The sequence below is a fragment of the Melanerpes formicivorus genome, unplaced genomic scaffold (genome assembly GCF_026170545.1).
Source record: "Melanerpes formicivorus ecotype bairdi unplaced genomic scaffold, bMelFor1.0.p_v2 SCAF_31, whole genome shotgun sequence".
Classification (NCBI taxonomy): Eukaryota; Metazoa; Chordata; class Aves; order Piciformes; family Picidae; genus Melanerpes; species Melanerpes formicivorus.
The window spans coordinates 9,428,910-9,451,624 of record NW_027142383.1 but is presented as its reverse complement, the minus strand read 5'-3'; the positions used below and the strand labels follow the sequence as shown (position 1 = coordinate 9,451,624).

The window sequence follows — 22,715 nt, the reverse complement described above, 5'->3', positions numbered from 1 at the left end:
CAGCTCTGGGCAGAGGAAACCAGAAGTTGTAGCTCTCAGCCTTGAGCTGGGTGGTGAGCTGAGGAAGGATGAAAGGAGGTGAGGCAGCTGCACCTCCTTCCACCAGCCCTGGGCCACCTGCTCCTTCTGCCACTCCTGCAGCTTGGCAGATCCCTGGATGAGATTTTTAGCTCCTCTGAAGGTGCAGATGGAGAGAAGTCAACTTGCCTGGGATTAGCTGCTCAGCTGGAGCACTGAGGTGTCTGCAGCTCTGAGGGCATGGGAGGGGTGGATGACTCTTTGGCAGCAGTGAGAAGCTACCTTGGCTCTGCTGCCCTGTGGAGCCTCACCCTTCCTGGTGGCTTCCACTTATGGATGTTGGGAACTTCATGACAGGAGAGAGCTGCTGCTGAGCTAATGCCCACAGTCAGGTCCTGCCCTTGCAGAGCTGTTGCTGCTTGCATTGCTGTGAGTCACAGAGCCATGGAGCTGTTTGGGTTGGAAAAGGCCTCTGAGCTCTTCAAGTGCAGCCTTCAGCCCAGCCCCAGAGTAGGCAGGAGTGCCAGGCTCAGGGGTGGTGTGTTTATCTTCTTGGGGAGAAGAACAAAAGCTTTGGGCTCTGTGGCTCAGCAGCATTCTGAGGCCAGGAAACCAGCACTTGCTTGGGTTCTGTTCTCCTCCTGCAGTTCATGGCAGTCAGAGCTAAGAAAGCCCACATGGTATGGGGACAAGAGAGGCCTTGGAGGGGCAGCAGTGTGTGGCAGGGCTCATGGGTGGCTTGGTGCTCAGCACTGAGGCAGAGCAGCACTGCTGCTGTGCTTCCTAGCAGCTAATTGGCAGGGAGCTCCTTCTTGCCCAGCATAATGAAGCTGTTATCTCTGGATCCTGGAGGGGCCAGGTTAAGGCAGATCTGGAGCTGTGTCATCTCTTGCAGAGTTCTTTGGCACCCTTGCTTGTGCTTGGGTTTGTTGCTTTTTCTTTTCATCTTGCTTTTTAGCTGCTTGCCTGCTGCTGAGACTCAGCTCCCTTGGTGGTGCAGAGCACAAAGCTCTCCAGTGTTTGCCTGAAGTCAGTACCTGGCCTGCTTGGCAGATCCATGCTGCCCAGTCTTGGCAGGAGAGTGGTTTTGGAGGCATTCTTCTGCCACCATCAGGAACACTCCCAGTCCAGTCCCTCGGCAGCACTTGGGGTTTCTGTAACAAGCAGAAGCCGTGGCCCTGCACCCCTGAGTACTCTGCTCCTGGAGCTGCAGTCAGGTTCTGGGTATGAAGTCACATTTAGGCTTTCCCTTTTTAATGTGGGAGTGGAGGAGCAGCTGAGACTGCAGCCTGTACAGGGTTCAGTTTCTTCAGACAATCCCAGAATGGCTCAGGCTGGAAGGGATCTCAGAGCTCCTCTGCTCCAAGCTCCCCACCATGCCCAGGGACACCTCTCAGCTACACTCAGCTGCTCAAGGCCTCATCCAGCCTGGCCTGCAGCACCCCCAAGCAGGAGGCAGCCACAGCCTCCCTGGGCAGTCTGTGCCAGAGGCTCAGCTCCCTCCTGCTGAAGAACTTCTTCCTCAGCTCCAGTCTGACCCTGCTCTGCCTCAGCTCCAAACCATTGCCCCTTGGCCTGGCTCCAGACCCCCTCAGGAGAAGTCTCTCTGCAGCCTTCCTGCAGGATCTCTTCAGGTCCTGGCAGGCAGCTCTGAGGTGCCCCTGGAGCCTTCTCCTCTGCAGGCTGCACAGCCCCAGCTCCCTCAGCCTGTGCTCCCAGCAGAGCTGCTCCAGCCCTTGCAGCATCTTTGTGGCCTCCTCTGGCCTCTCTCCAGCAGCTCTGTGTCCTTCTCCTGCTGGGGATCCCAGAGCTGGAGGCAGGATTGGAGGTGAGGTCTGAGCAGAACAGAGTCCAGGGGCAGAATCCCCTCTGCTGCCCTCTGCCCACCCTGCTCTGGCTGCAGCCCAGCACACAGCTGACTGAGGGCTGCAGGAGGCACTGCTGGCTCCTGGGGAGCTGCTCAGCACCCAGTACCCCCAGATCTCTGTCTTTGTCAACAAAAGCCTCTGGCCCCTCACACAAACCTGGCTCAGATACCTTTTTAGGATAGAATCCCAACCATTGTTTGCAGAGAATCAGCCTGGCTGTGTCCCTGGGCAGCCTGCTCTAGGAGGACCTGTCCCTGCTGCCTGCAGGGGGGTTGGACAAGCTGCCCTTGGAGGGGCTCTTCCAAATAGTGCATTGTATGGTTCTGTGTGTGCTCAGCTCCTGCTGGTGATGCTGAAGCTTAAGCCCAGCTCAGTGCTGGGACTCAGTTTGGGGAGCTGAATGTCTGCACTCCAAGTGTCTTTCCCAGGCTGCAGAGTCAGCACTCAGGAGAAAGCCTGCAGTATTCATTCTGTCTGTGTCACTTCAGCTCTGCGCTTACATCATGGCAGTTTGTGATTGCAGGGTATCATAGCCCTGCCCCACAGGGTTTGACTTCAGTCTGCTGGAAATGGAAGAGAATTTGTGGCTGCTGGAGAAGTGAAGTTGCTGGCTGGCTGTGGGGGGGGACCGTGCAGTGGGGCCGTGCAGAGGGGCTGTGCCTTGCTGTTCAACTGGCTGTATGGAGCAGGCTGCAGGCCTCAGGCCTTGCATCAGGCACCTTCTGGTGTTGGTGTACACCAATCGGCTGGAAATGAAACCAGACCATTGCTTGTTCGAGCAGATTCATCTTCTTGCAGTAGTCTCCAGGCTTTCTGCTGACCTTTCATAATGCCCAGGAGAGGGACTTTGTTCTGATTAATGAGTGATTGTTTTTCTAGGGGCTACTTTCCCCTCCCTCCCTAACTTCCCTTGAGGTGTTGGGCGCTGGGCACAGCTGGCACAATGAAAGGGAGTTTTGGCTTCCTCAGGTGCCAGCCTGGCCTGATTTGTCCATGTGCTGGAGCTTGATGTGAGCGCTAGGCTGGGGGCTCAGAAAGACTTCTTGGTTTGTTCCCCAGGTCCCCCTGGCAGGGACTTTGGCTACCCAAGGCCCCTGGTGTCCTGGGAGTGAGTCAGGAGGGGCAGGGGAGGCTGGGGCCCCTCAGCTTTCCTCCACACTGAACCAGGGCATCTTGCTGCACATGTCCTCTCTTGGCTGGGTTTCAGCTCGGCCCCTGGGCTGAGGGAGGCTTTGTGACCCTCAGGTGTGTGCTGAAGGACTTGCAGCCCACAGTGGTTCAGAGCCTGCTCTGTCTGCTCCAGTTCTAAGGCAGAGCTTCTGGTTTCACTGTCTCAGAAAGGAGTTCAGTTGTTGTGAGCCAAAAGGGCTCTGGGAGCAGAGCTTGCCTGTGGCAGGTGCAGGCTGCTGGGCTTTGGTTCAGATCCCCACTGCTGCTCTCAGCTGGAGAGCTAACACAGCTGAGAGCTCTGTCCCCATCTCTGCTGCAGGGTCTGGTCCCATTCCCTAAGATGAGCTGAGAGTCTTGTGTGGTCTTGCAGTGACAGGATGGGAGGGGATGGACTGAAGCTTGAGGAGAGCAGACTGAGACTGGAGATGAGGAAGAAATTCTTGCCAGTGAGGGTGGGGAGAGCCTGGCACAGGCTGCCCAGGGAGGCTGTGGCTGCCTCCTGCTTGGGGTGTTCAGGGCCAGGCTGGATGAGGCCTTGAGCAGCCTGGGCTGGTGGAGGTATCCCTGCCCATGGCAGGGGGTTGGAGCTGGATGAGCTTTGAGGTCCCTTCCAACCCAACCCAGTCTGTGAATCTCTGAATCTGTTGTCCTCTGCTCTAGAGCTCCAGGACTCTGCCACCACAGCTGCTCTGTGGCTTTGTGCAGGATGCAGCTGAGCACAGCAGCACACAGTTAAAATCAGGGAGCACTGAGGGGAGGCTCTAGCAGCTCATTAGAGGAGCTGGGAATGACTCTGTGGCCTATGGCATGGTGCACAGACACTGTGGCTCTCTCTGGGGTGGACACTCACTGGACAGCTGTCACCTCTTGAGGACACCTGGCCCTCTGCAGAGCATCTGGGTGGCCAGGTGTGAGGCAGGATGAGTGAGATGAGTCTGGCACAGCAGGGCTGCAGTACAGAGGGGAAAAGGTTCTGGTGTCAAGGGAACAACTCCAGCAAGAAACCCTCTGGGAAGGTGTTGTTACAACCCCCCTCAACTCCCACTGTCCCTGACCTCTTGCTGCTGAGGCTGTTTGCATCTCTTGCTCTTTTTGCAGCTCATGTGGAGAATGAGGAGCAGTACACACAGGCCCTGGAGAAGTTTGGAGGCAACTGTGTGTGCAGGGATGACCCAGACCTGGGGACAGCCTTCCTCAAGTTCTCTGTCTTCACAAAGGAATTAACTGCACTCTTTAAGAACCTGGTAAGGCCTTCAAGTAAAGCATGCTGAGGTGTTCAGGCTGCCAGAGGTGCTGTCTGGGACCTGGCACAGCCCTTCCTGCTGGAGGCAGTTTGTGTTTTAGCTGTGATGACATTCTCTGCTTAGGAAGGTGTCTCATGGCCTGGCCTTCCAAAACTCAAAGCTAAACAGAGCCCCAGGCCCACCACAGGACCCCAAGCCACCCCACCCCCCCCAAACCCACCACACCAGTCTCCTTCCAACAGCTCTCATGTCTGAAAGCTTCTCACAGTGAAGTAGTTGGAGCACATTGTAAGGACAAGAGGGGATGGATGGAAGCTTGAGGAGAGCAGTGAGGCTGGGGAGACTCTGGCACAGGCTGCCCAGGGAGGCTGTGGCTGCCTCCTGCCTGGAGGTGTTCAGAGGCAGGCTGGATGAGGCCTGGAACAGCTGAGTCTAGTTGAGAGGTGTCCCTGCCCATGGCAGGGGGGTGGAACTGGATGGTCTTTGAGGTCCCTTCCAACCCAACCCATTCCATGATTGTATGAGTTAAGCAACCTCCACATCAATTTGCTTTGAGGTCCCAAACCTCTCCTTGCATTACCCTCTGTCCATGTTGCTTTTGCTTGACTGCTCCCCACCTTGTGTTTAGCAAGGGAGATTTGAGTCTCCCTGCAGGAGAGAGGCTCTTCCTTGAGGCAGGAGAGCAAAACCAAACCTAATGCTTCAAGGACAGTAGTGCCCCCAGGCACCAGCCCCACAGCCTGCAGCCTCCTCTCCTCTCCTCTCCGAACCTCTCCTCTCCAAACTTCTCCTCTCCTCTCCTCTCCTCTCCTCTCCTCTCCTCTCCTCTCCGAACCTCTCCGAACCTCTCCTCTCTCTCAATTGGTGATTCTGACTGGGCTGGTGGGAGGTGTCCCTGCCTATGGGAGGGGGCTGGAGCTGGATGAGCTTTGAGGTCCCTTCCAACCCATCCAGTGAATGTTGAGTGGTGTGACAAGCCCTGGACAGCAGCTGGGAGGAGTCTGAGGTGCAGGGTTTTGTGTGGCCACAGCCATGAGTGGCACAAGCTCCTTGCACTCTGAGTGCTGAGGTGCCCAGCTCTGGATGCTGTGAGCAGCTTGGCAGCAGAGGCTCTCTGCCCTGCTGCTCCCTAGCAATGCTGAACATTGACTTGGTTGTGAACAATCTCCTCAAGAACGTGGTTACAAGGTTAGGAAGAAGTTCTATGGTTATAAGGTTAGGAAGAAGTTCTATACAGAAAGAGTGATTGCCCATTGGAATGGGCTGCCCGGGGAGGTGGTGGAGTCGCCGTCATTGGAGGTGTTCAGGAGGAGACTTGATGGGGTGCTTGGTGCCATGGGTTAGCTGTTTAGGTGGTGTTGGATTGGTTGATGGGTTGGACACGATGATCTTGAAGGTCTCTTCCAACCTGGTCTAGTCTAGTCTGGTCTGGTCTGGTCTGGTCTAGTCTAGTCTATTGCCAGGGCCATGCAACCTGCAGCTGGGAAAAGCCCAGCCTGCTCTTTGTGGCCAGAGCTGTGCCTGGAGCTGTCCAGGGCCCAGGATCCCCACAGCTGGGGGGAGGGGGAACCTGCAGGGGGCTGGGGGGACGTGGTCAGACTGGAGCAGATGCCAGAGCTCTGAACACTGGCAGAGCTTTAGGGCTGCTGTCAAGTTTTGCTTTGTCAGAGGTTTTCCCTTTGTTTGCAGGAGCTGATGTGTTCTGTCAGCTCTGGGCCTGGCTGGCATTCAGAGCTGGAGCTCTGAAGTGCTGCTGCAAAAAGATTTGCCTCAAACTTGTAGAGGAAAACTGAAGCTGTTCTGCTGGCTTCCATCTTTCATTGCTTGAATGGAAAAGGTAACAGATACCAGGGGGAGAGATCTTTGTTATAGAGCAACTCCTCTATGCCCAGAAGCTTCTTCCCAGTGTGTAACAGGTCAGAGAGTCCTGGAATGACTCAGGCTGGAAGGGAGCTCAGAGCTCCTCTGCTCCAAGCTCCCCACCATGCCCAGGGACACCTCTCAGATAGACTCAGCTGCTCAAGGCCTCATCCAGCCTGGCCTGCAGCACCCCCAGGCAGGAGGCAGCCACAGCCTCCCTGGGCAGCCTGTGCCAGAGGCTCAGCTCCCTCCTGCTGAAGAACTTCTTCCTCAGCTCCAGTCTGACCCTGCTCTGCCTCAGCTCCAAACCATTGCCCCTTGGCCTGGCTCCAGACCCCCTCAGGAGAAGTCTCTCTGCAGCCTTCCTGCAGGATCCTTTCAGGTCCTGGCAGGCAGCTCTGAGGTGCCCCTGGAGCCTTCTCCTCTGCAGGCTGCGCAGCCCCAGCTCCCTCAGCCTGTGCTCCCAGCAGAGCTGCTCCAGCCCTTGCAGCATCTTTGTGGCCTCCTCTGGACTTGCCCAGAGTACCACTGCCCTCCCTCCTTGACTTGCTCCAGCACTTCCATGTCCTTCTCCTGCTGGGGACACCAAAACTGGGTTTGGTATTCAAGTTGGGGTCTCCCAATAGGAACAGGGCTAAAGAGCCTGTGGAACAAACCAGGTGAGTTTGTGACAGCCTTAGCACCTTCAGATCCCCAAGTGCAAAGGAATTCTGTGATTGTTCTGCTGCAAACAGGCAAGGCAGGCAGTATGGCAGTGACACAGCAGCCACTGCTGCCTGCAGGAGATGTTTATCAGCAGCAGTCATGCTGCAGGTTTCCTGCTGGCTGGGGTTAGAGCATTTCCAGAGTGATTAGCTCCTGGTGCCTCCATCTCTGAGCAGTGCCTGGGCTGGTGAACACCTTCAGCTGGCAGAGAAATGTGTTGAAGGCTTCCCTGTGAGCCTGGCTGGCTGTGGGCATGGAGCCAGAGTGTGTGTGTGCTGCATGAGAACACCTGCAGTGCTCTGGTGGCATCTTCTTGTTCCAGATTCAGAACATGAACAACATCATCACCTTTCCACTGGACAGTTTGCTGAAGGGAGATCTGAAGGGAGTGAAAGGGGTATGTTGATCTTGTTTCTACCCACACTTACCCTGTGCAGTGGATTCACTGAGCTAGGCTGATATCTGCCTTGGGGGAAGGCTTGGGCTGCTCAAGGAACCTCTTAGCCTAACAAACAAGACATGGAATCCTTTGTGGGTGCACTGAGCCATCCCTTCTCTGTGTGGTTTCACATGCAGCATGCTCCTGACCACAGACAGAAATCAGGGTTAGAGAAGCTTTAGAGCCAGCCCTGAGGTTCATTGAGTCACAGAAGGGCTTGGGTTGGAAGGGGCCTTGGAGATCCTCCAGCTCCAGCCCCCTGCCATGGGCAGGGACACCTCCCACCAGCCCAGGTTGCTCAAGGCCTCATCCAGCCTGGCCTTCAACAGGTGTTCAATCCCGGAGAGGAGTCATAAGGAGCCTACAGGAAAGCCAGGAGGGAGCTTTTTATAAGGGCTTGTAGTAATACAAGGAGGGGGAATGGACTGAGGCTGGAGGAGGGCAGACTGAGACTGGAGAGGAGGAAGAAATGCTTGGCAGTGAGGCTGGGGAGAGCCTGGCCCAGGCTACCCAGGGAGGCTGTGGCTGCCTCCTGCCTGGAGGTGTTAAAGGCCAGGCTGGATAAGGCCCTTGCTAAGCAGAGAAAGAGGTGTAAGAAATCAGCTCTTTGCTTAGCTGTGGAGGAGGTTGGACTTCATTTGAAAGGGTTATTACTAATAGATTGATTCAGCATGCAGGACTCACCTGTGGCTCTAGGGATTGCTGAGGCAGACATCAGACTCAGGAGCAGAGGACTTCCCTTCCCCAAGCTGAAATCCTGGTGCCCTGAGGACAGTTCCTCTCTGAAATCACAGCAGCTGAGGACTCCACTGCTGAAGTGTTTATAACAAATTTCAAAGCCTGTAGCCAACAAATTATTTGGCTTCTACTTCATTGACTGCTGAGCAAACAGGAAGCAACTGGCAGCTATTGTTCTGGGGCACTGAAGGGAGGAGAAAAATGTCCAGAGACTAAGAATGGTCTCTGTAAATCAGGGAATCACAGAATTGTTCAGGCTGGAAAAGGCCTCTGGGATCCTCGAGTCCAATCCCAACCCAGCCCCACCATGGCCACCAAACCCTGGCCCCAGGAGCCATGGCCACAGGGCTCTGGAACCCCTCCAGCCATGGGGACTCCACCACCTCCCTGGGCAGCCTCTGCCAGTCCCTGACCACTCCTGCACCAAAGACATTTTTCCTCCTCTCCAACCCAGCCCTCCCCTGGCACACTCCAGGCCATTGCCTCTCCTTCTGTCACCTGAGCCTGGGGAGCAGAGTCCAACCCCAGCTCCCTGCAGCCTCCTCTCAGGAGCTGCAGAGAGCAATGAGGTCTCCCTCAGCCTCCTCTTCTCCACACTCAACACCCCCAGGGCCCTCAGCTGCTCCTCCCCAGCCCTCTTCTCCAGACCCTTCCCCAGCTCTGTTGCCCTTCTCTGGACCTGCTCCAGCTCCTCAATGTCCTTCTTGGAGTGAGGAGCCCAGGACTGGACCCAGTGCCTCATGTGGTCCCCCCCTGCCCAGCTGCTCTCACCTTTGGCAGCCCTGCAGAGCCCAAAGGAGTGGGCAGTTAGGAATGAGGATAAAAGAATTATTTAGCAAGAGAGGCTGATGGGCTTTGGGCTGCCTGCTCACCATAGCTCACTCCTCTTCCTCTCCTCTTTTGCAATGGCAGAATAAAGACTTTTATTGTATTGGTGTCTCCCCACCTTCCTGACTTGAGAAACTCATCAGCTGCTGCTGTAGTGAATTCCAGAGTGCTTGAAACCAGGAGGTGACCTGGAGGTTCCTGAGCTGCTGCTTGCAGCTTGTTAAGATCTTTGTTTTATCCAAACTGGGGGAAAAAAAAAGAGGAGAATTTGGCCCATAAGTAATTCAAAACCCTGACAGAATCCTTTCTGCTGAGCTGTGTGGCCTGCATTGCTCCCATTAAGGCAGTGGAATATGGATTTTAGCCTCAGTGGAGTGAATCAGAGCCTGAGCCAAGGCTGCAGCACAGCCTCAGGACAGTTGGAGCCAGAGGTGCATGGTGAGGAGCTGGCTGATGTGATTGACTGCATGGGGTGCTGTGGGGATGATGCCTGGGGGCACCTCCCCAGGATTTAATGGAGCTGTACAAAGCAGAGTGAAGAGCATCCTGGAGGGGCATTTAGAGCCATGGATGTGTTAGCTCTGTGCACAGGGTTGTTGAGACCACCAGGGCTGCTTTGACACAGCCCTTAGGTGATGTGCAAGGAAGAGTGGAGCCCCTTGTTGCAGCAGATGCTGCAGGTGGTGAGGATCCACAGTACTGGTGATGGAAATAACCAGCTCTGGTTTGTTCCTTTTCTGGCAGGACCTGAAAAAGCCCTTTGATAAAGCTTGGAAGGACTATGAGACAAAAGTGTAAGTATTTGAAGTGTGTGTGTGAGAGGAGCAGAACTGGAGCCTGCCAGAGTCATTGATTTGATGCCCAGGTCCCACATGGGAGTCACAGAATCATATCATAGAGTCCTGCAGTGGCTCAGGCTGGAAGGGATCTCAGAGCTCCTCTGCTCCAAGCTCCCCACCATGCCCAGGGACACCTCTCAGATAGACTCAGCTGCTCAAGGCCTCATCCAGCCTGGCCTGCAGCACCCCCAGGCAGGAGGCAGCCACAGCCTCCCTGGGCAGCCTGTGCCAGAGGCTCAGCAGCCTGGGACTGAAGAACTTCTTCCTCAGCTCCAGTCTGACCCTGCTCTGCCTCAGCTCCAAACCATTGCCCCTTGGCCTGGCTCCAGACCCCCTCAGGAGAAGTCTCTCTGCAGCCTTCCTGCAGGATCCCTTCAGGTCCTGGCAGGCAGCTCTGAGGTGCCCCTGGAGCCTTCTCCTCTGCAGGCTGCACAGCCCCAGCTCCCTCAGCCTGTGCTCACAGCCTGCTTAATTCCCCTGTTTGCCCTCTGTGCTCTACAAAATCACAGAACCATGGAAGGGTTTGGGTTGGAAGAGTCCTCTGAGATCCTCCAGTCCAACCCCAACCCAGCCCCACCATGGCCACCAAACTCTGGCCCCAGGTGCCATGGCCACAGGGTTCTGGAACCCTTCCAGGGATGGAGTCTCCACCACCTCCCTGGGCAGCCTCTGCCAGTCCCTGACCTCTTGCAGGGAAGAACTTGTTCCTGGGGTGGCAGTAGGTGTGTAGGAGTGCAGGTTGATCCCTGGGGAAGCAGAACTTTGTGGAATCCAGGTTTGCTGAGGCCAGGGAAGGTTTTCAGAGAGGAGCTTCCCTTGTGAGGTGTGCTGCTGGGGGAATGCAAGGGCTTGGCTGGACGGTCAGGCTGCTGGAGCTGTGCTCAGGGCTGGCTCTGCTGTGCTGAGGGCACTGTGAGGCTTTCTGCCTGGCTATTCACAGTGCTTCCCTGTGGGGGTGTTACAGGATGGGATTAAGTCTGGTGTTCCCTTGCTGCTTGAGGGGTAAGAGGAGGCAGTTCCTCCCCCCTGAGCTGAGTGCAGAGGCTGTGTGGGCTGGAATCCTCAGCCCCTGCAGGGCTGTCAGGGCAGGGTTAACATCAGGTGAAGAGGGCACTTGAGCCACAGCTCCTGCACCAGGGAGAGCCAAGAGACTCGACCGCCTGAGAGGAGCTGGGGCAGTGCAGCTGCCATTTGCTCCTCTCCCCTGCTTCCTGGAGGCCTGTGCAGTGCTTCCTCTGCTTCCAAACCAGCTGAACATTTCCTCAGGAAGCTCTTTTCAGCATTTCCAGCCTCTAAGTGATCCAAGTGGCAAACTCTAGTTCTTCCTCCCTGGAGCAGCCACCCTCATTGGTAGCTTTCTTTTCCAGCTCAGGCTTCTCTAGCTGGGCAGCAGCATCCTGAGCTGCCCCAAGTGCCCAGCTATGTTCTGGGCAGCCACACTGCATGGCAGGCACTGCTTAGTCACTGCTGTTCTGCAGGAGAAGCTGCTTCCTGCAGGGCTCTTGGACACTGCTTCTGGAAGGTTGTAGGGAATGGGGGCAGCTAGTCTGGCAGACTGGCTGGGTGGCATTCCCAGTGCCAGCTGGCTCAGGAGCAAGGGGTGATGGCAACTGTGCTGTTGGCTGAGGAAGCCCTGAGGAGAGAGAGAGGATCCTTCACAGACAGAAGAGGCCCTGGTGACATCAAGGCTCAATAAGTCTGCTGGCAGAGCTGGACTCTGGAACAGCATTTTGTCAGCCCAGGTTAAACTTCCCCTACCCTGTCAGCTCCATTCTTTGCTTCTGGGTTATTCTTATCATTGTTCCTTTTATTCTCCAATACCAGAGTTGGGTTATCCCTCTCTCACTGAGGATCTTCTTCTGGAGTATCTGTCAGACAGTCTCTTAGCAGGTGTCTGGGTTAGATGCCAGCTCCTGTGTGTCACTGCTGCTCCTTAGTGGCCGTCACCCTGCACATGGAGTGTCCTCTGGAGCTGTGTCACAGGCAGAGCTGCAAGAGGGTGGCCCTGCATCCACCCACAGGCTCTGGGAAGGATCAGCTGTCCTGGGAGGCTGTGTGTCCTGGTTGGACATGACTAGGCCCAAAACAGGTTTCAGTAAGATCCCTAAGAAGCTGGGGGAGAGGGACAAAAGGAAACATGTACCAGTAAAAAGCTAGCCAAACCTGTTTGGCAGGTATCCTGACCACTCACCGCTGTGCTGATTGCCTAAGTTTCAAATCATAGTATCATAGTATCATTCAGGGTTGGAAGGGACCACAAGGATCATCTAGTTCCAACCCCCCTGCCATGGACAGGGACACCCCACACTAGATCAGGCTGGCCAGAGCCTCATCCAGCCTGGGCTTAAACACCTCCAGGGACGGGGCCCCAACCACCTCTCTGGACAACCCATTCCAGGGCTTCACCACTCTCATGGTGAAGAACCTCCTCCTCACATCCAGCCTGAATCTCCCCACCTCCAGCTTCATTCCATTCCCTCTAGTCCTATCACTACCTGAGATCCTGAGAAGTCCCTCCCCAGCCTTCCTGTAGGCCCCCTTCAGATACTGGAAGGCCACAATTAGGTCACCTCGGAGCCTTCTCTTCTGCAGACTGAACAGCCCCAACTCCTTCAGTCTGTCCTCATAGGAGAGGTGCTCCAGCCCTCTGATCATCCTTGTGGCCCTTCTCTGGACACACTCCAGCACCTCCACATCCCTCTTGTAATAGGGGCTCCAGAACTGGACACAGTACTCCAGGTGGGGTCTCACCAGAGCTGAGTAGAGGGGGAGGATCACCTCCCTCGACCTGCTGGCCACACTTCTCCTGATGCAGCCCAGGATCTGATTGGCTTTGCGGGCTGCAAGTGCACATTGAGAGCTCATGTTGAGCTTTTTGTCCACCAGCACCCCCAAGTCTCTCTCCTCAGGGCTGCTTTCCAGCCAGTTACTGCCCAGCCTGTATTTGTGCCTGGGATTGCCTCGACCCAGATGCAGGACCCTGCACTTGCTCTTATTGAACTTCATGAGGTTGGCCTGTGCCCACCTCTCCAGCCTGTCAAGGTCCCTCTGGATGGCCTCCCTTCCCTCCAGTGTGTCTGCTGCACCACACAGCTTGGTGTCATCAGCAAACTTGCTGAGGGTGCACTCAATGCCACTGTCCATGTCCCCCACAAAGATGTTGAATAAGACAGGTCCCAGGACTGATCCCTGAGGGACTCCGCTTGTCACTGGCCTCCACTGGGACATGGAGCCATTGACAGCCACTCTTTGGGTGCGGCCATCAAGCCAGTTCCTTATCCATCTAGTGGTCCACCCATCAAACCCATGTGTCACCAGTTTGGAGACCAGGATGTGGTGTGGGACAGTGTCGAAGGCTTTGCTCAGGTCCAGGTAAATGACATCAGTTGCTCGCCCCTCATCTATTAATTTTGTCACCTGCTCATAGAAGGCCACCAGGTTGGTCAGGCAGGATTTGCCCTTGGCAAAGCCATGCTGACTGTTCCCAATCACCTCTTCACTATTCTTCTGAGCCAGTAGTGCCTCCAGGAGGATCTGCTCCATGATCTTTCCAGGCACAGAGGTGAGACTGACTGGCCTGTAGTTCCCTGGTTCCTCCTTCTTACCCTTTTTGAAGATGGGGGCAATGTTTCCCCTTTTCCAGTCTGTGGGGACTTCACCAGATTGCCATGACTTTTGAAATATAATAGAGAGGGGTTTAGTAACCTCATCTGCCAGTTCTCTCAGTACCCGTGGGTGTAACCCGTCGGGTCCCATGGACTTGAACACTTTCAGGTTCTTCAGATGATCACGAACCTGATCTGCACTTACAATGGGCAGTTCTTCCTCCCCGTCCCTGGCTTTGACTTCCATAACATCAGGAGTGTGGCTAGAGGCCCTTGCAGTGAAGACTGAGGTAAAGAAGTTATTAAGTACCTCAGCCTTTTCCTCATCACTTGTGACCATGTCACCAGTTTCCTTTCTGAGGGGGCCCACACCTTCCCTAGTCTTCTTCTTCCTATTAATATACCTGTTTATTAATATATGCTTTTCTGCCAGTGGTCAGTTTTGTTTCAAAAAAGCAGTTAAATAGAGGGGTTCTTCAGTAACCCAGCTCCTTTTTTCCCTTTGGTTCTGGCTCGTCTTCAGCCAGCGAGGTGTGTGCTACTCGCCCATCCCCCTCCACCAGCATCCACCACATGTACTCCAGTTTCCCTTTCAGTGTCAGGCAACGTGCTTGGGTCTTATTTTTTCTTTTCCTTGGCTTTACAAAAATTATACCAAGAACAGAATTCTGGATTATAAACTTTCCTGCCTGCTGCTCTCAACACCAGGTCTTGGACTGATTCAGAATCTCCGGACTGAATATTGCTTTGTAAATGATTCTGATTATTGACTTCATGAAGCATATTGGACATTAATATCCTTCTCACCCTCTGCCTTTGCTGCACCAGGGAGCAAAGGAGAACCATCTTGTTATTGAGTCAGGAATTGCGGCTCCTCGCTCTCCCTTCCACTTTGAGTTTGATATCAGGAGTATAGTTACTCTAGATCGAATCCTTCCTCTATCTAAAGTGTTCACATCATTAGTATTCCCAACGTTTTGTGTAAGTGATTCCCCACCGGATACCCGAACCTAAACAAATTGTAAATAAGTTTATTAACGTTTGGCGCAGAAAAGTTATTATTAATAAAATAAATTAATTCTTTTTATTAATTGATCATCCTGCTGATCAAGCGTTAGTAGCCTTATTTTTCTGAATTCAATTCGCTGTGGATTTCTCACCTCACTCCCTGGTTCTTTGCCTTTCAGCACAAAGATAGAGAAGGAGAAGAAGGAGCACGCAAAGCTGCACGGCATGATCCGCACCGAGATCAGTGGAGCCGAGATTGCGGAGGAGATGGAGAAGGAGAGGAGGTTCTTCCAGTTACAGATGTGTGAGGTGAGGTGCCCTGGGACATTCCTGCTGCTCTCTCTTCAGATCCACAGCTGGTTAAGCAGCAGTTGTGATCTTGAAAGGAAAATGCCAAGTTCTTAGGGGGCTGCCCTTGCTAAGCCTCAGTTTTTAATCCTGGTCTGCTACCCTGGGAGGGAATTCAGAGCTGCTCTTATTTCACCTGAAAACCCCCAAAGCCTAGACTTGAGAATCAGTGATGCAGAGCTCAGCTGAGCACCAAGAGATGATCATAAAGAAGCCTTTGCTCTGCTACTTCACTGGAAGTTATTTTAAGCCCTAAATCACTGTGACTTGTTCCCTGCCCTGCCAGCTGCTGTGTTGCTGCAAGCAGAGGCTCCAGTCTAGCACGCTGCTGGGCTGGGGCTCCAAAGGAGGAGTGCTGAGGCTGGCACCCAGTTGCCTGGCAGGATGGTTCAGAAGGTTTCTGCCTTGAGATCTTTCTGGTTTTGTGGTGAAGGGCTTGGGTGGAATGATTCAGGGCACAGCAGGCCCCGTGGCAGGGAGTTCAGGTTGCTGTTTGTTCTTCCTGGGCATTAAGGCAGAGCTCCTCCACGGTGCTGCTCCTGGCTGTGCTCTGACACTTAGAGCTCAGCTGACTCATAGTTTCATAGTTTCATAGTTTCATTCAGGGTTGGAAGGGACCACAAGGATCATCTAGTTCCAACCCCCCTGCCATGGGCAGGGACACCCCACACTAGATCAGGCTGGACAGAGCCTCATCCAGCCTGCTCTTAAACACCCCCAGGGACGGGGCCTCGACCACCTCCCTGGACAACCCATTCCAGGGTTTCACCACTCTCATGGGGAAGAACCTCCTCCTCACATCCAGCCTGAATCTCCCCACCTCCAGCTTCATTCCATTCCCCCTAGTCCTATCACTACCTGATATCCTGAGAAGTCCTTCCCCAGCCTTCCTGTAGGCCCCCTTCAGATACTGGAAGGCGACAATTAGGTCTCCTCGGAGCCTTCTCTTCTGCAGACTGTACAGCCCCAACTCCTTCAGTCTGCCCTCATAGGAGAGGTGCTCCAGCCCTCTGATCATCCTCGTGGCCCTTCTCTGGACACGTTCCAGCACCTCCACATCCCTCTTGTAATAGGGGCTCCAGAACTGGACACAGTACTCCAGGTGGGGTCTCACCAGGGCTGAGTAGAGGGGGAGGATCACCTCCCTTGACCTGCTAGCCACACTTCTCCTGATGCAGCCCAGGATCTGATTGGCTTTGCGGGCTGCAAGTGCACACTGAGAGCTCATGTTGAGCTTTTTGTCCACCAGCACCCCCAAGTCTCTCTCCTCAGGGCTATCCTCCAGCCAGTCTCTGCCCAGCCTGTATTTGTGCCTGGGATTGCCTCGACCCAGATGCAGGACCCTGCACTTGCTCTTATTGAACTTCATGAGGTTGGCCTGTGCTCACCTCTCCAGCCTGTCAAGGTCCCTCTGGATGGCCTCCCTTCCCTCCAGCGTGTCTGCTGCACCACACAGCTTGGTGTCATCAGCAAACTTGCTGAGGGTGCACTCAATGCCACTGTCCATGTCCCCCACAAAGATGTTGAATAAGACAGGTCCCAGGACTGATCCCTGTGGGACTCCACTTGTCACTGGCCTCCACTGGGACATGGAGCCATTGACAGCCACTCTTTGGGTGCGGCCATCAAGCCAGTTCCTTATCCATCTAGTGGTCCACCAATCAAACCCATGTGTCACCAGTTTGGACACCAGGATGTGGTGTGGGACAGTGTCGAAGGCTTTGCTCAGGTCCAGGTAAACGACATCAGTTGCTCGCCCCTCATCTATTAATTTTGTCACCTGCTCATAGAAGGCCACCAGGTTGGTCAGGCAGGATTTGCCCTTGGCAAAGCCATGCTGACTGTTCCCAATCACCTCTTCACTATTCTTTTGAGCGAGTAGTGACTCCAGGAGGATCTGTTCCATGATCTTTCCAGGCACAGAGGTGAGACTGACTGGCCTGTAGTTCCCTGGTTCCTCCTTCTTGCCCTTTTTGAAGATGGGGGCAATGTTTCCCCTTTTCCAGTCTGTGGGGACTTCACCAGACTGCCATGACTTTTGAAATATAATAGAGAGGGGTTTAGCAACCTCATCTGCCAGTTCTCTCAGTACCCGTGGGTGTATCCTGTCGGGTCCCATGGACTTGAACACTTTCAGGTTCTTCAGATGATCACGAACCTGATCTGCACTTACAATGGGCAGTTCTTCCTCCCCGTCCCTGGCTTTGACTTCCATAACATCAGGAGTGTGGCTAGAGGCCCTTGCAGTGAAGACTGAGGTAAAGAAGTTATTAAGTACCTCAGCCTTTTCCTCATCACAGGTGACCATGTCACCATTTTCTTTTCTGAGGGGGCCCACACCTTCCCTAGTCTTCTTCTTCCCATTAATATACCTGTAAAAGTTCTTAGTATTCCCTTTAATGTCCCTGGCTAGATTCAACTCAAACTCTGCTTTGGCTTTCCTGACCAGGACTCTTGCTGCTCGGGCAGCTTCCTTGTATTCCCCCTGTTCTACCTGTCCTTCCCTCCACTTCCTGTAGAGTTTCCTTTTAAGTAATAGTGTGTCCAGTAGCTCCTTGCCCATCCAGGCAGGCCTCCTAGCATTCTTACCTGCTTTTCTCTTTGTTGGTACACAGAGCTCCTGGACACAGAGGAGGTGGTCCTTGAATACTGACCAGCTGTCCTGGGTCCCTCTTCCCTCCAGGGCTTTGTCCCATGACACTTTGGCTAGCAGATCCCTGAAGCGATCAAAATCTGCACGCCTAAAGTCTAGGGTCGTGAGCTTGGAATACTTCCTCCTGATTGCCCTGAGGATATTAAATTCAACTGCTTCATGGTCACTGCAGCCAAGGCCGTCTCTGAGCCTCACATTGCTTACCAGCCCTTCCCTGTTGGTGAGAACAAGGTCCAGCATAGCACCATTTCTTGTTGGTTCCTCCACCATTTGGAGGAGGAAGTTGTCTTCTATGCAGTCCAGGAACATCCTGGATTGCTGGTGCCTTGCTGTGTTGTCCCTCCAGCAGATGTCCGGGTGGTTGAAATCACCCATGAGGACCAGGGCTTGTGACCTGGAAGCTGCTTCTATTTGCCTATGGAGGGCCTCATCTGCTTGGATCTGCTGGTCAGGTGGCCTGTAGGAGACCCCCACAGTAATATCTTCTTCCCCTGTCCTGCCTTTAATTTTGACCCATACACTCTCAACTAGCTCATCATCCCTCCCCAGTTGGAGCTCCAATGATTCCAACTGGCTATTGACATAGAGGGCAACACCTCCTCCTCTCCTTCCCTGCCTATCCTTCCTAAAGAGTTTATACCCATCTATGCCTACATCCCAGTCATGGGATTCATCCCACCAAGTTTCAGTAACAGCCACTATGTCGTGGCATCCCAGCAGCACAGTGGCCCTTAACTCATCCTGTTTGTTGCCCAAGCTGCGCGCATTCGCATAGAAGCACTTCAGCTGGGCTGGCCCTGTCCTCCTCTTGTGCCAATTCCCCTCGGTTTCCACAGAATGTCCTGGTGCATCATTCGTGGCTTGCCTCAGGGTAGCAAGTTGAGAGCCCTTACCAGCTCTCCTTCTCTCTACTGCTGGTGAGCTGCCCCTCTGTTTGTCACCGGCCAGCAGGAGACTATTAACCCCTTCCCCCTTCAAATCTAGTTTAAAGCCCTATCAATGAGCCCTGCCAATTCCTGCCCCAGGATTCTTATTCCACTCTGGGACAAGTGTGTCCCATGAGTTGTTTTCAGCTCAGGTGCCTTGAAAACCAATCCATGATTGTGGAACCCAAAGCCCTGTCGATGGCACCAGCCCCTGAGCCATGAATTGATCTGTCGGCCCTTCCTCAGTGTGTCCTCATCCATTGCTGACGTTAGAGGGATGGCAGAGAACACGACTTGAGCCCCTGATCCCTTTAGCATTTGCCCTAAGGTTCTGAAGTCTTTTTTAATAGATTGTGAGCCTCTCATTGTTACATCGTCACTGCCCACCTGAAAGACCAGCAGTGGGTAGTAGTCCGAAGGACTCACGAGGTTGGGAATTCTATCTACAACATCTTTTACTTGGGCACCAGGGAGGCAGCTGACCGCTCTATGAAATGGGTCTGGTCTGCATATTGGGCCCTCTGTTCCCCTCAGTAGGGAGTCTCCTATGACGATGACCCTACGAGGTTTCTTTTCTGGGTAAGTTTTGATGGCTGGCCTGAGGCAACCTCTCATTGGTGCAGCTTCTGACCTGCTTGGGTCCTCGACCTTACCAATGACCTGTTCCTCCTGCAGAGCCTCATACCTGTTCTGTAACTGCACTGGAGGCAGCGTGCTGCTCACAGGAGCAGACTTCCTTTGTTTGCATTTCTTCCGTCGGGCAGAGACCTGTTCCCATTGGCCCTGCTCATGGGGGTTACTACAGGGAGGTTGAGAGGCTTGCTGCTGGGAAGGTATCAAACTCCCTGTTCCCCTAAGTGTTACCCCCTGTTCTGGTTTAGAAGAGATTACCCCCTGTTCTGGTTTAGAAGAGATTACATTATGGGAATCGTCAATTTTCTGCTCGCCATCTCTTCTATCTCTTAGCCTTTCCACCTCTTCTTTTAGTTTGACCACCATGCTCATCAGATCACTGACCTGCTCACACCTGAAACAGGAGCTGCTCCCTCCAGCCTCCATGTCGAGTGCCAGGTTCCAGCACTCACTGCAGCCACCTGCCTGAACATCTGCATGCTTGTGTGTGGTCTCTGTTTGGGTGCCCACTGTCCTTCTGCTAGCCTTTGCTCTAGTGGTGACCATCTTGCAGTAACCACCCTCTCCACACGGCTTTTGTTTTTTTGTTTTTTTTTTTTTTTTTTTTGCTTTTTTTTCTTTTTTCCCCTGTCAGTGAGCAGCCGAGCTGCGCTGCTCAAGCTGCCTCCTCTCTCTTCCGCCGCGCGCTGGGTTCTGTTTGGTTTGCGCGCGGTCTCCGCGGCAACCCCTCCCCCAGCTACGTCACTGCCCTCCGGCAGGTAGGCAATCCGAGCCCCCTGCCCCTCCTCCTCTCTTTGGAAAGTCCCAAGCCACCAGCCCCTTACCGCCTGAAAAGCAAGGGAATCAAAGCCAAAAGCCAAACTCCCAGAGCTGCACTGCTCAAGCTGCCTCCTCTCTCCTCAGCCACGCGCTGGGTTCAGGTGACTCCTGTGCCACCAGAGCTCAGCAGCACTTCAGTGCCACTGCATGAATCACAGCATGGGTTGGGAGGGACCTCAGAGCTCCTCTGCTCCAAGCTCCCCACCATGCTCAGGGACACCTCTCAGCTACACTCAGCTGCTCAAGGCCTCATCCAGCCTGGCCTGCAGCACCCCCAGGCAGGAGGCAGCCCCAGCTGCTCCTTTGCTTGGAGCTGCTGTCTAAGCAGGGGTCAAAACCTGCCTCATTTCATGGGTAGTTAAGGGACTCCTGGCAATACTTGGTGAATGTTTCTTCTGCCTGTATGGCTGCCCTCTGGTGCTGGGGCACTGAGGTGAGGAGCTGGCACTCAGTGTGGCCTTGGATTGTGCCTGATGGCAAAGGACACTTGGGACACTTTGGGGCTGTAATTTCCTGCAGTGCTTACAGTGGGTAAGGAACTGCTCATGATAAAATCAGAGGTTAAAATAATCCCTCTCTTCTCTGCGGGAGCTGTTCAGCTTCCCTGGCACCCCTGGCATCTCTTGAGCAATGCCTTCAACTAGTCAGGGAGGTACCTGGATGGGCTGCTAGGGTTCAGCTGGGTTCTGTATTTAGGGTTCCACATTTACTGCCCAGCCCCTTTCTGTGCTTTACCAAGGCCATGAAGGATGCTGTGTGAGCTGTCCCCACAGGGCATCAAAGAGCAGTGGTGGCAGCAATGGCTTCTGTGTGGTTAACCCTGGAAGCCACTGCCTGCTACACTCTAAGTCTGCAACTGCTAAATCTTGCTGAAATAAAGTGAGAATGAGATGGTGAAAGATCCTGCAGCAGTAATAATGAATCCCTGTTGGGCACTGACAGTGAATTGTCCTTTGTTTTAACAGTACCTCCTGAAAGTCAATGAAATCAAGATCAAGAAAGGAGTGGACTTGCTTCAGAACCTGATCAAGTACTTCCATGCTCAGTGCAAGTAGGTTTTGGTTTTCTTCACAGCTACACACTAACTGCAGCAAGTTTGGGGGTTCAGCTTTTGCTATTATTCCATTTTCTAGCTTTTTTCAGGTCAATCCCAGCTCCAGCTGTTCTCACTGATGGCTTCTTACAAATGGCTTTTGGCACAGGTTACTCATGGCCTGTGCTCCTCTATCCCAAAACATGCCATCAGCTTGGGCTTATCCCAGGGGATCTGACTGTCTGTCCCAAAGGAGCAGCTCTGGGGAGAAGGACCTGGCAGTCCTGGTGGGCAGCAGGGTGACCAGGAGCCAGCAATGTGCCCTTGGGGGCAAGGAGGCCAAGGGCATCCTGGGGTGCATCAAGCAGAGTGTGGCCAGCAGGGCAAGGGAGGTTCTCATCCCCTTCTTCTCTGCCCTTCTGAAGCCACACCTGGAGTATTGTGTCCAGCTCTGGGCTCCCCAGTTCAAGAGGGACAGGGAACTGCTGGAGAGGGGACAGCAAAGGGCTGCAGCAGTGCTGAGGGGCCTGGAGCAGCTCTGTGAGGAGGAGAGGCTGAGAGCCCTGGGGCTGAGAGCCTGCAGAAGAGCAGCCCCGGGGGGCTCTGATCAATGCTGATCAATCCTCCAAGGGTGGGGGTCAGGAGGCTGGGACCAGGCTGTGTTCAGTGGTGGCCAGGGACAGCACAAGGGGTAAGGGGCACAGAGTGGAACAGCAGAAGTTCCTCTGAACATGAGGAGGAACTTCTGTGACTGAAGGCTGGCAGAGCCCTGGAGCAGGCTGCCCAGAGAGGTGGTGCAGTCTCCATCTCTGGAGTCATTCCAGACCCTCCTGGATGTGTTCTGTCTGCCCTGTCCTGGGTGACCCTGCCCTGGCAGGGGGCTTGGACTGGCTGATCTCCAGAGGTCCCTTCCAACTCCTCCCACTCTGTGAGTGCTGCAGAGTCATTTGGCATGTTGGATAAACTGCTCCTGAAGCAGAGCTCTTCATCTGCTCTGTTAGTGGTCTGTGAGCTGTGGTGAGCTGCTCTGAGTGTATCCTGCAAGGATCTAAATTAATCCTGTGCTCAGGACAAGTAAATTGCACAAGCAGTGGGATGTCAGCTGCAGCACTCAGCTGGGTGTCAGAACTGTGACTCCAGAAGGTCACAAAGGATTTCACATGTTGCAGAGCCTTTGCTCTTCTCCAATGAATCTTGCTTGCTCTGAGCCCTCAGGAAATGGGATGAGAGCCTTGGATCTGAGAGTGGTGGAATACTGGCACAGGCTGCCAGGGATGTGGTTGAGGCCCTGCTGTGGAGACATTCAAGATCAGCCTGGATGTGCCCCTGGGCAGCCTGCTCCAGCTGGAGCTGTCCCTGTGCCTGCAGGGGGGTTGGACAGAGATGCCCTTGGAGGCTGCCTCCCAACCTGATGCAATCTGTGAAGCTGGGAGATGAGAATAAGGAGAAGTTAGCTGGCAGTGGCCTGTGGCAGTGCTGCATCAAACTGGGGATCCTGAGTACTCAAAATCTCCCAAGTTAAGCATTGCTCAAAAGAAAGCATTAGCAGTCAAGAGGTGGATCAGCCAAAGATCATCAGAGGGATGCTGTTGTGAGGCTTGGGGCATGGCAGTGATGTGCACACCTTCCTCCTGGCAGCTTGCTGAGCAGCAGATGCAAAGCCAATCTAACTGCAGCTTGCTTTCTCTGTTTTGCTCTTGAAGTTTCTTTCAGGATGGGCTAAAAGCAGTTGAAAGCCTCAAGCCTTCCATTGAGATGCTCTCCACAGACCTTTATACAGTGAGTATCAACCTTGACACTGCTGCTGGGCACTTGGGCTCCTCTGGGCCCAGCTGGGCTGCCTGGTGTGCTGGAGGCTCCATCCCTGGCTGTCCCAACAGTCAGCATTTGAGTTATGGACTCCTAGAAGGGAGCTCAGAGCTCCTCTGCTCCAAGCTCCCCACCATGCTCAGGGACACCTCTCAGCTACACTCAGCTGCTC

The 22,715-nt window shown here is 54.1% G+C and overlaps 1 protein-coding gene across 4 annotated transcripts in view; it reads left to right on the top strand.

Annotated features, from left to right (window-relative positions):
• The window catches only part of ASAP2 (ArfGAP with SH3 domain, ankyrin repeat and PH domain 2), a 119,086-nt gene that overhangs the window by 62,767 nt on the left and 33,604 nt on the right, over positions 1-22,715 (top strand). For 3 of the 4 annotated variants that reach the window (XM_068155342.1, XM_068155340.1, XM_068155339.1), the window contains exons 3-8: positions 4,155-4,300; positions 7,188-7,262; positions 9,615-9,664; positions 14,502-14,631; positions 20,667-20,752; positions 22,438-22,513. In XM_068155342.1, coding sequence (XP_068011443.1) covers positions 4,155-4,300; positions 7,188-7,262; positions 9,615-9,664; positions 14,502-14,631; positions 20,667-20,752; positions 22,438-22,513 — 563 coding nt within the window. The remainder of the gene's footprint in view (positions 1-4,154; positions 4,301-7,187; positions 7,263-9,614; positions 9,665-14,501; positions 14,632-20,666; positions 20,753-22,437; positions 22,514-22,715) is intronic. The other variant, XM_068155341.1, reaches the window with a different exon arrangement.